Source organism: Sylvia atricapilla, chromosome 5, assembly GCF_009819655.1.
Source record: "Sylvia atricapilla isolate bSylAtr1 chromosome 5, bSylAtr1.pri, whole genome shotgun sequence".
Lineage (NCBI taxonomy): Eukaryota > Metazoa > Chordata > Aves > Passeriformes > Sylviidae > Sylvia > Sylvia atricapilla.
This window is the reverse complement of record NC_089144.1, coordinates 48,382,486-48,395,141: the sequence shown is the minus strand read 5'-3', so window position 1 is coordinate 48,395,141 and position 12,656 is coordinate 48,382,486. Positions and strand designations below refer to the sequence as shown.

General features: G+C 46.8%; 1 protein-coding gene across 2 annotated transcripts in view; it reads right to left on the bottom strand.

Annotated features, from left to right (window-relative positions):
• CECR2 (CECR2 histone acetyl-lysine reader) overlaps positions 1–12,656 on the bottom strand; it is a 92,906-nt gene that overhangs the window by 21,720 nt on the left and 58,530 nt on the right. For both annotated transcript variants that reach the window (XM_066319423.1, XM_066319422.1), the window contains exons 3-5: positions 1,631–1,814; positions 826–965; positions 250–354 (exon numbers count right to left, since the gene is read on the bottom strand). In XM_066319423.1, coding sequence (XP_066175520.1) covers positions 250–354; positions 826–965; positions 1,631–1,814 — 429 coding nt within the window. The remainder of the gene's footprint in view (positions 1–249; positions 355–825; positions 966–1,630; positions 1,815–12,656) is intronic.

Sequence of the window (12,656 nt, the reverse complement as noted above, 5' to 3'; positions counted from 1 at the left end):
ACTGCATTTGAACTGAGGTGGTTGGAAGAGTGATGCCCACTGTTTCTCCAAACTTTCAGCTCAGTCAGAATTTGCTTTGGAGAGTGATCAAAGCATCCACCGAGTCTGAGCTTGCTTCACTTCTGAGTTGCATTGAAATTATGGCTGCATGGTATATACATACTTATTGGGGGAACCCCAGAAATACACTATTCTTCCCTCTGGGAATGTAGGTATTTTACGTCTGTTGCAGGAAGAACCTTTCCATACCTCAGCAAATTTTCCTCCAGTAGTTTTTTCCGCTTTGGAGGCCGCCCTCGTCTCTTGCCTGTTTTCCCAGGAACGTTTGGGGTGTTTGTCTGCCCTCCACATCCCCTGAAAAACAGCAAAACCACCATGAAATATCTGCCAAGCAAGGGAACCGAGGCTGGCAGAATGGGAGAAGGGCACGGAAATTGGAACAGCTGCTCGGAACCCAACCAAAGGAGAGATTAAATCAGAGCAGCAACAGGACGGGGAGGGGAGAGGAGGGATTCCCACTGGCTGGGAGCCTGATCTGGGAGCCGCCGGCACGGCACGGAACATGGTGCGGGGCAGACAGGCAGGAATGCGGTGGGGCAGGCAGCATCGCTCCCACAGCAGGCTCTGCCGGTGCCACAAAGGCTGCGTGCAGGCTGCCTGCGACACAATGCACGGCTCCCAGTCTGCTTGGCAACTCCGGGCCCGCCTGCGCTGCCCCTCGCCAGCCCCGCTCCCCCCGGCACAACAGCAGCCAGGCGGAGCCCCCCTCCAGCCGGGCTGGCTGCACCCAGACACGGGAGGGGGCTGTTGTGAGTGGGCTGTTACCTGTCTGGAGCCAGCTCTCCGTTGGTTTTGCCCTGCACCGGGTCCTCCTTGTACATCCTGGTGCCGTAGAAGTACCAGTACAGGGCGCCGCTGCTGTCCTCGCCCAGAGGCTCCACGCGGAGGCTGTCGGCGTCCAAGCCCTGCGCCCACCGGGAGCCCCCCGCCAGACGGTGACAAGTTGAAAAGCGGCCACATTGTCACACAAGACATGATGACACCCCTCCCGTAAACACCTCCCTCCCTCCTTCCCTCCCACCATGCCACAGCAGCAGTACAGCTGCTCCTCCCGGCCGAGCTGGGAAAATGTTACTCCAGGGGGAAGGCGACGTTCGCTCTCTGTCCAGGGAGGGATTTAGATTGGCATCTCTAATTTGAATGGCCTCTCTCATTTTAACATTTCATCTCTGGTGCTCCTGACAGGGAAGGTCTAATTAGTGCTGGCGACAGTCACGCACAGCCCTGAGAAGCTCCCTGCCCCCTCCCCTCCTCTACCCTCCCCCAGTATACTTCATCCTTTCATCTCGCAGCATCCCTCAGCAAGGCAGCACTCTCAGCTCTCACAGCTCTCCCATTCCCATCAAAGCATCTCCAAATTCCCTCTTTGCAGAAAGAGCAGCCAATGAGGCCAATTTCCTTAGCAACTCCCATGTTATGAATACATCCACACAGGACAAGGGCCCAAGTCAGTGCAAGGCAGAGGAAGGCAAAGGGAACTACTGACACACTGTGTCCCCTTCTCATCCCAGAAAGATTCTGATCCAGCCCAGCTCCTGTGGCCACACAGCTTCCCTCATCCCTGCTGCACCTTGAGGAGGTCGAAGACATCGTCGGCGTCGAGACGGTAGTCGCAGAGGCGGTGCAGGATCTCCACCCGCGTGCGCAGGGGCAGCTCCTGGAAAGTGCACTCCCGCAGAGGGTTGGGCTTCCCTTCCTCCAGCTCCCACCGGTAGTTGATGATGTCCTCCAGGTAGCTGTGAAACGTCTGGGATCTAACCAAGGGAGGAAAAGTCACACACACTCACTGTAGTTTGTTTTGCAGTGTCCAGAAATGCCTGGTGCACTAAGCAACTACAACAAACACAATGGAGAGCACCTGAAGGAAAACTGGCAGCCATGGCTAGTGCAGCTCTGTCATTCACATTCCCAAAATGCAGCAATCCCATTGCAACACCAAGGGATGTCATGTTACACACAGACAGCTTTTTATACACAGACTGTTATTTCTTTCTAAGCAGAATGAGCCAAGCATGGTAGCAACTCATCCCCTTTCTATCCCAACGGGAAAGTGCCTTGTGCTAGCACCAACAGCCATGCTTCACTAAAATGGGATGCAACAAAATATATCAGTCTGGTTCTCTTCCAACTCTTCCCATTTGATGTGGAGACCATTTTCTTCAGATTTCCCTTTGCCCCTCACATCTGTCATTGTCAAGCCCTACTCCTCTCTACTACTTCAGAGGTTTTCCATGCCCTGGTTTAGTGACCTGAGACTGCATAGCTGATCGCTTCCTCCCTACTTTGCTGCTCCATGCTTCTCATATTCCTATTGTGGTCCCTGGTCTCCTCTCCCTCTATCCTCCCAAAGGGCTGCCACTTTCTGCCTCTTCCTGCACTGGTGGTTCTGGCAGGACATCAGCACAGTCCACCTCACACACGTGGCTCGGACACTGCAACACAACAAGGCTCATCCCCAACAGGAGTGCACTTCCCAAAAAAGAGTCAGTACAGAGGACTCCTCCCTCTTCATAAACATTACTATTAAAATGATCTTCCTCATTTTCTAGCTGAGTCCTACTTTCACTGCCAGCAGTTCATCATAAAACCCAAGGAAGCAGATATTTCTTACCCTCATCTAGCACTGAATGTCCCCATCTGACACATATAAGACCACTGATGGAGCTTAAGGCTAAAAGACCTCCTGTCTGTATTTCAGTGAAACTTAAGCCTTTATTCTGATTGCTCAAAAATTCAGGGGAAGGAATGAAAAGGGTCCATGTCCCTAAATAAAAAACTTTCTGAAGATCTGTCCATATGACTTTTGAGTCCTGAGAGTTGCCAGGCTCGCTCAGCCTGCTTGAGTTGTGTACCCTGAGCACAGCAAAAGGGGACCCCCCCATGCCCCAGCCATTCTTGCACACACGGGAAGTCCATATGCCAGCAAGAACACCACTGGGTACACATTCCCACCAGCACTCAAAAAGGCAGCTCCACTTGATAGGTTTTTGGCACAAGCAGATTACTCTATATGATTAATGGAACGGCGCCAGCACTACAGAATTGCATTTCCCTGAGAAATTGCTAACTTCTACAAAAGCTATTATATTTTAACAAAGAGGTGGAGGAGTGTGATCCAGCTGAAGAAAGATCATTAAAAGTCAACAATAAGTTAGCTATTAGACAGGGTCTTTGCACATTTGGTAAAGACCAGATTTCTTTGCAAGGACCATGACTGGACAGTGACTGCGAGAATGAAGGAACAGATGCCTCAAGCCATGTCCACCTGGCAGCATTTCCCTTCCTCCTTGGGTAGAGAGAAGTGCAGATCACCCTGCAGATCCCTCCTCACCAGCCTGCCTCTCTCTGACGTCAAATGCAAGCTGACCTCCCAGAGATATCTCCTCTCACTGCACCACTGTTACCAGCCCTCTGGTTGCATTTAACAACAGACACTTGAGTGTACCTGGACCTAGTGCCCTCTGCAACCTGGAGTTTGCTCCATCTGCCATGACACAAGCAAAGCATCAGTGTTCCCAAGTATTGTTGTTTCACTAATATCAGCAATCAGACACACAGAACTTGAAACAGCCCCCTATACTGGCAAAGTTCACTCAGAAAGAGAGGACTGACATTTTATGAAATGCCTCAGAACTGCATCAAGTAGTTAGTAATTTTAGGGTGAAAACTACAGCAAACATACCTTTTTAAAGTGAGATATTCAGTACACAGTACACCTACCTGAAGTAGCTGTGCATTCCTGCATTGTCTTTCTCAAATACCCCAAGACCTAACTTCCAGCAAGGACTTTGATTTGGGAAAGAGGGCAGTAATAAATATCTGACATTTAAGAAATGCGATCAAATACCACTCTCATGCTTTTTAAGAGTGGTATTTGATCGCATTTCTTAAATGTCAGATATTTACAGAAGTCATTAAATTAAAACAAAAAAAGCAAAAACCAACCAAGCAAACAAGGCAGCTTTGCCTTTCTGTTTGTTCCAGAACAGAAATAGTGATGAGAACATCTTTTCCTGAAAACAGTAAAGCATCACCTGTATTTGGATGCTTAGTCCGGAAGCAGAAGTCAAACCATTGTAAGCTCTAAGAGAGCATTCAAGTTTCAGCCCCACAGGTTTAGCTCTGCCAGAGCTAAAGGCAGAAGGTTATTTCATCAAATCTGATGCAGAGGTTCTGGCTATTTCCAGTAAAATGGACTGAAAAAGCAGTTTCCCTAGGATCCTGAATAACTAGCAGATGAAAAGGATTGCCAGAAAGAAACCACAAAAGTAGAAGGGTTTTATCTACTCCTGGGGTTTTTTTTTTTCCTACCAAAAAAAAAAGCGGGAAGGCATGAATCAGACAGATACTTTTACCACTTGCATGAGTTCACTTATCTTGCTCTATCATTTTGGCTGCTTTCAAAGAAAACTGATCCAGGAAGCTGCTTAATTCCAGAAGATCATTTGAAATCTTTGCCTATGTAACTCTCCTTCCCCCTAGGGATTGGCCCTGTTGATTTAACCAATTTGGTTTTAGTTTGACTTTCACATAAGTGGCTAACACTAGAAATTTCCGCCATCCACCCGGTGTTCAGTGCATTAAAAGCTCTGTTCTTAAGAGTACTTTTGAGTTCCTACCCCCATCAATTTTCAAAGACAGCTACTGTGCATTTGTCGCTTTGAATAAGGATAGAAATGAGAACCAGAGATGGGAAACAGATGTCTCAAGGCATTCCCAATCACTCTCAATCTTACCCAATTTATATTTTCCCTCTTAATAGGACCCGACCTCCTCTCTCCAGACAAATGTAGGGTGCTCGTCTTCACCCTATCTACCACACCTGCAGTTCCACTTATCCCATCTCTAATATTTTCCTTTGAAAAAGTTTCTGAAACAGCTCTCTTGGTTTGGAGAAGAAAATCTGCAGCGAGGACAGCAATCTGTGAGAACCCTGCCCTTGGGGTTCTTCCCTGTGCAAAGCAGAATTGCCCAAGAATAACTGTTTAGAATTGCCTGTAAAATTCAAACCCAAGAATCAGAGAGACTGGATCCAGGAATGGAATTACCTGGATACATTCTGTTAAATACCCTTTTTTCAAGCTCAGTAGTAGGACAGCAATACACTTGAAAGTCCTGCAGAGTCTTTGCTGCCGCTGAGAACCTCCAAAAACTCTTTTGTTAAGTGGGAAGAAGGCAGGAAGGAAACCACTGAGCTCAGGAGACAGATGTGTCTCTTCTGCAGAGATTCTCAGCATCACTCAGATGTGTAAAAACACTCAGCATGTGGAGGCAGTGCTAGGTCAGTCATGTCCTTTTCTCTACAAACTGGGCGTTCCCAAGGAGGTTGAACTGGTACATGGGCACATTCTGTATCAAGGCACATATCCAAAGGAAAACCAACCCTCTTCCGAAAGTAAATTCGGAGCCTTAGAAACAATTTACAAGAAAAGTGTGAGACCACGGGCCACGACTCTCACCACATCTCAACCACTTCCTGATGTATAGCACAGGCAGCTTCCACACAGCTCACTAACCAAGGAGAAGTACTACAGAAATCACCTATAACAGATCAGAAAAGGTACCTCAAAGAATTCTGCAACTCTAAAACTTCTCCCATGCCAATGTGACTAGCACCATTAATATTTTAAAAAGCTGAGACAAACTTTCCCTCACTTGTCAAAACATCCTTTGCTTTGCATTTGCCCCCCAGTGTGCAAAGCAATTTGGATAGCTGTAGTGGGGCAGCGGTGGAATGGTACATGGCTATCTGTGTGGTACATCCCACATGGATGCAGATGATTTTTCAAGAGCCCAGTGCAATTCTTAGTCTTAGCCCTGGCTACATTCTGAAACCACAGGGCTGTTGTCAGAGGTCCCTATCTTTTTTTGCAAAAATCAGAAAGGAGGTCAAAGCTGAATTGCAACTGTGGTTGAAAATTTTAATCGTATGTTGCATATACAAAGGGAAATCTGGGGCACAGGGAAGGACACAACCTAGCACATCTGTGTCAAAGGGGAGGAACAGTCTCAGACAATCCACAAGAGGTACCACTGAGGCTGCAGCTCAGGTTGCCTGTGATCTTTAGCAGCAGCTGCAAAAAAATCAGGGCATAAAGAAGATGGATCAAGTTGAGGGAGGGGCTCCTCTCCACCATGGGTATCAGCGCCCAGAGCAGCCAGAGAAATGATGCACCCCTGACAGCTCCACGCTGCAGCCCGGCCATCTGCTGCCCGGCTGCCTCCCAAAGAGGGAGCTTGAGCTTTCTCTGTGCTCCACCAGAGGGGAGCTGAGGACTCCTCCCCCCGCCCGGCCGTCCCAGTGTTTTCCCTTGCTCAAAGGAGAGGCACCCTTCCCATCCCTTTTAATGCGTGGGGTCATGCTCTGCTGTCAGAAAGAAGCAGCTTGGCCACTGCGCTCATCACCGTGCCCGGCTTCCTTAGAGGGGCTCCTTTGGAGAATCCTCTGAGAATTTCACAGAGCTGACAGGATATATGGAAAAATTTGGTTGGAGCTTCTGGTTTGCACTCTTGGCAGGGACAGCTGCACCTAGAGACCCCAGCCCACAGGAAGCAGGAGCAAACTCAACGTGAAATTCCTTCTGAGAAAACTGGGGCTGAATTATGTGTACAGGCACACATGCTTATTTTTTTTATCCTTATGCCCAAAGGAAGCGGAGTCACTTGTGCTTTTAGCTTTAAAGACTCCAAAGTAAATCAAATCTTGGCTGGAAAACTGTAAACAAAATCAAGCCAAACAAACAAAAGCTAAACCAAACACTAATTCAGTAAGAGAGTCCCCTTGTCAATCTGTGCTTCCTGCAGGCAGCATGCCATGGCCCAAGTGTGGAATTACTGTCACAGCACATTGCCCGAACTGGTCTTCTGCTGCCAATTTTTTACAAGCCCTCCCCCCCCGATCTCTCAAAAAAACCCCTAAAACCCACCCCTCACAAAATCTCTGGGCCTATGAGAGCAAATATTAGATTAAAGGAAACATTAGGGTAAGGAGTTGAAATATCAGAGACAAAAATTTACCAAAGATATTTGGACACTGCTGGCACACACAAATAAGCCTTCTTAAAGTTTAGATGCCAAATAATTGCCTGGACCCACTAGCTAGAATATCTATCATGTTGACAGTGTTTTAAGTCTCTTGTTTCATTTAATTTACAAAATGCAATGGAAGAGTAAATACTGGCATGCTCTTGAGCTAAAACTGCTGGGAAAACGGCAAGTCTGACCTGCATCTAATCCCACACAGTATATTGTTTTTGAGATTAACACCAAGAACCCTGACAAAAAGAGGATGACAGAGAGCAGGAACAACAACAGACCTCTTCCAACTCCTGTCCAAGAGTTGTATGTGGGAGGAACATGGAAAACTAAACTGGGAGAGCTCAGCCTTTCTACCAAAGACCATTTAAAGGTAAATGTAATTACTCTTGAAGTTGCTATTACAGAGTTAGCCAGTAAGGGTAATAATAGATGTAATACTTCTGTCTGGTAAAGGCTTTAAAAACTGAAAAAGACTTGGATACATCCAGTTGCCCAGCACGAGTGTTGCTTTCAGGAGGTTCTCAGTACTAAATGAAAAATGACTTCTTGGGCATCTAATTCAGAGTACACAAGAAAACTGGCTTTTCCTCTGTGATCTCCCTAGTTAAAAGAGACAACAACAAAAATCTAGGTGTTATCAGAACAGACGTCTTATAATGGAATTAATTTTATGGACTGAAGATATTTCACCTTATGGGCTGGCACCTTTTAAGTTCTGAATTGGCAAAAAGGCACCAGCTTGGTGTTGGGAGTCACTCAGGTGTTAATGAGAGCATTAACTGACAGATGGCATTCAAGATATTTCTCGCCTCTCCAATGAAGACAGCTTCTTTGCTACAGCAGAGATCAGGAAAGCTTAATTCTTAACAAGCATACAATGCTTTGGCACAAAGGCAAGCCCTCTGGAAGGTAATGGGAAGGATTCAGGGTTTGCTGGGATGACCTCAGTCAAACATCATTAAGAGGGTCAGGAGAAGCAAAGCCTATTTCAGAAGAAAAAAAATAATGTAAGGGTCCCCATGATCAATCTATCGCGGCTTGTCAGAAAGAGAAAGCTGAGGCTGACCTTAGAAGCAATATGAGTTACTACTACCAGCCTGACCTTGAGCACTCATGTAACAATGGAGACCTTTTTTTTACTGTATTAATGAGCTTTCTTATCTGAGGTGGGGGAGGAAGCTTTATGGACCAGCTTGTACTTCACCTTCAATTTACCCTACTGAGAAACTAAGTCAAGTATGATGCAGGGGGAAAGAGCTACAACCCCATCCCTCAGGGGGAGAAGCGGGAGGTTGGAGAGGAATCCTTCCAAGGCCTGTGTGTGCAGCTGGCTCAGGAGTCCAAGCCAACAGGGAGCACACATTGCTCAGACCACGGGCCAACTTGTCATCAAGTGACCAAACTGCCTGAGGCCCAAGGGAAACGAGCACCCTGAAGGGTGTCTGCACACAACACCTCTCTGCAGCACAGCAAAATGAACAAGAAGCTGGAGGAGATCCAGGAATCATGGCCTGTGGCTTTAACAGCCACATTTAGCAGTGGCACTAGCTGCACCACTGATGGGGACAGGCTTCAAAAATTCCAGCCAAGGATGGTCTAGAGGGAGCAGTAACTCCACACCATACTTTGTGACAGATCTCATCAAGATCTAACCCTGGCAGAGCTCTTGTGATGAAGGAAACAAACACTCAGACACATCCTGCTTTTCAGTGCCTATTTTGAATCATGCCTGGAGAAAACCTGCTGGCCTACTAGTGGCTGTGAACAAGAGGAGTACAGCTGACAGTAACGGACCCCGAATGAGATCACAAAGTGTGTGTCGGGGGGAAATTCAAATTACATGGATCAGACCTCCAGAGTGAAGTTTCTCCTCCCAGAGCTGTAAAGACAGCTAAGATTGCTGGAGCACAAGACCATACAAGGCATGTACAGGTCTGCCTTCAGTCCTCTATGGTAAGCTAGACCTAGTTTTTTGAATGCAGACATTCAGTAATTTTGTGGCTTACCTGTGTGGCCATCAGGTAAGGGAAGAGAAAGACATCTGAAGAGTCAAGCAGGTGGATAGCACCGGGCTCTACAGATGTCTGTAAGGACATTTGTTTTCACCATTGCTGAACATGGGAATACAATCTTGCTACATTAGAACCACTGTTTTGTTTCAAAACAGAAGGACAAAAGATTACCTAGTTAGCAAATGTTAAGTAGCAGCAGCTTTTCCCTAAAACAGTCTGGCCTGACTCCTGAATTTGGCAATCTGAAAACATAAGCGATTGGAGGCTTTCACATTCACGAAAGATACACTCATGCCTTCCACAAAAGTAAAGGACAACAGATTTCAGCACCCAAGCAATTCCTGTTCCCTGCTCCTCATTTGCCCATCCCTTAACTCACTTCTAGAACTCAAATGTGGCAGAGAGCAGAGACCACCTCGAGGATATGCTGAAGCCATGCTCAGAGAAGACATCAGGGTTCTGGACCTTTCTTTCAACATGGTAACACTAGGCTAGGACAGAAGGGTGGTACAATCCTGCTACAGAAATCTAATTTACATGGTTGGATTTACATGGTGGACTTCCCACCTGAAGTCCAAAAGTGTTCTTCTTAGGGGAGGAGGGGGAATCATCAATGAAAACCCACGGCTGTCAGCAGCCATAAGAACACTCCTACTCCTTGTCTTCCTCCATCTTCCATGCAGTCAAACCCGAGGAAGCTGGAAGGGGAGCTGGCAGACATGCTGCATCCCACAGAGAAGCAGAATAGGAACAGCTCAGGAGTGAGGCAGTGTCTCTGGGGAGGCAGGGAGAATGGAGAGCTGATGTGGGCTGTCTGCTCTAATAAGGGATCACACCACAGGAGCATGTGCTGGCTTGACAGAAGCAAGTGCAGCCACTTAACCTGGGTATGACAGCTGAAGTGGGAGCGTTGCTTTGTTACCCCCCAAAAAAGGGGAGTATGAAATAAGAGAGGGGAAGGCATGAGGTGACCACAGCTGCTCACCCCTCAGGAACATTCCAGGTCTGCTTGTCCAGATTTCTCACCCCAGCCACAGCCTGAGCAACCGTGGAAGTTTCCAGCCTGGGCTCCTTAGCATTACTACACCACACTCACCAAATCTGAAACTAGGAAACTAGGTGGAGATGGCCTTTTACCTTCCCTGAGCTGCCTCCCACCCCTTTTCCCTCACACCAAGGACAGGAGGCAGCAAGTCCACTCCTCCTGAGGAGGGACTGAAGCCATCTCATAGAGCAGTGTGGCAAAAGGGCACGCTCTGATCTTCCCCAGCTGCCTGTGGCCCATGCTTCTCCAGCGATTTGGCTCTTATCTAGCAACAACCCTATGAACCACACAGCTGCTGGGGGTGCACTGTTTGTTATTCTGCTGAGAAAAGGCAGAAAAGCAGCAGAGATATCAGCACAGATACAGTACTGTCCTGCATTGGTCTCCTCTGGAAAGGCTCTTTCCTTAGGCTGGCAAATGCCAGGGGAGCAGGAGTGCTGAGATAAGTGTCTATTTGATCTTTTTTCCCCCATTCACCCTGGATTTTTCACTGCTTTATGTTCACAAAACACCAAGGCAGCTAATCAGTGCTCTGTGACCCCTGTTAATTTGGCTGTGTGAGAGAAAGGCAGCACTGGCAGGAGAAATCACACATACCTGCTACTTTGAACTGTCCTGTCATATTCCCTCTCTCTGCTTGCAGGAGCTCCAAGCACCCTTCTGTGAGCCAAGGCTGCTCTGTTTTCATCACCATCCCCAGGATCAGCAGGAGAGGCCACAAGTGTTTTGTGCTGTGGCCCTGCCTCTAACAACTCAAAGTACAGGGAGGCAACAAAGAGGCATATTGTTGTTTCTCCTTCTGTGTGAGAAGGTGAAAGTAATTTCATGTGAAGGAAACAGCACCTGAAGGCACTGATGGCCCTTCTTTCACCTATGCCCAGCTGCTCCTCACTGCCCTTGTCTGCCTGCCTGTTTTCTCCCCACCACAACACGAGGAAGGATTGAGTGAGCAGATGCCCAGCATCCATCACCCCATCCCAAGAGACCAGCATGGCCAAGTGAGCCAGGGAAAGAGAGCGATTGGTGTGAAGATGTGAAATATTGGAGGGAAAAGGGGTTGGATTTGCCAAGCCTGGTGGATTATGCAGTTCTTGGAGTATGAGTAAGACACATATTGTTAACTAGATGCATGCTGGGTGCAGGGGCCTGCATATGTTTTTTTAGGTAGGAGCAAGGGCTGTGTTTTTGTTGGTTAATTAGGGAAAGGAAGAAATAGGACTATGAGTATCAATGAAACCAGAGCAGCCAGGAATATCCCAAACAACACTTGAAGGTCCGTAGTACCACAGGAAGATAAAATCCTAGGGGCAAAGGAGATAAGCAGGAGGATACATACATTGCCCAGACAGCTCCAGGGAATATTAATGGGACTAAAATAAAATTTATTTGTCTTTTAATGCTAGCTCAACCCCTACTTCAAACTCAGTGAATCTCTGCACAATCTCCATTAAGGGATGATTTGTGCTCTCAATACATGCTCTCAATACAGGTTTTGGACACAAAAGCAGGAACTCCATCCCCCACTCCTGATGCTGCAATTTGAGTGAAAACCGATAATGACAAATCAATGAGTTGGATAACTGGATTAAAACAGGAAAAAGAATTCTGCTAAAAGATCATGAAACATCACTATGTTGAGCAAACTGTATTGCTATATATAATTTGTGAAAACAAGAATTAATGTAGCATTAGATGAACAGAAAGGATTATTTACCTTGAACGCGTAGAAAGAATCTGAGACAGTTTTAAAAACTGTCTTGTCCCTTAATTACACCTGCATAAATACAAAAAATTAAGAGTGATGATGCAATTTTCCATGGACATTGTAATTTTTGACTCAGGGTTTAAACACACCTGCCCAGCTTTGCTGACACACTAACCCCACAGATACCCTAGACTTCACAGTTTATTCAACTTTACCTTTAGGGTACTACCCCTGAAACCATTAGTCAAAGGGTGCAGTAACAAATCAGTTGCATTTAATGTGATATACAGCCCATGAAAGCAGCAAGGGTAGAAACCCCAAGAGGGAAACAGCTCTGTAATCAGTCACTGACATGCATTTTCAACCATCATGTTGAAACTTGCACTACAGCTCCAGCATCGAAGAAGGCCTGAAAATAGAGATTTCAGTTCCTTGAGATATGGCTGAAATTGTAAAATGCTGTGCATCTGGAATTACATAGGAACTCCCAGAAAACTCCTGGTGAGAAGGTTGGTCATCCTGCCTGTCTGAATGGGAAGAAAACTCCAACACCTGTCAAGTAATAAGAGGTTTCTGCTTCTTTGGTGGGGGTTGCACAGAACAGTTCAGCAAAAGACAAGCTGAGCGTCTCCAGAAGGGTCAGCTACTCTTTTCCTGCCTTGAGGAAGCTGTTGAGCCAAAGGAGCCCAAGAAAGAGGCAATATCAGTTATGAAAGCTTTCCCCTGCAAGGAAAGCACAGCAGCTACTAGAACAGGGTGGTTCCAGTTCTGATATCATCACATTTTACATCTGAGG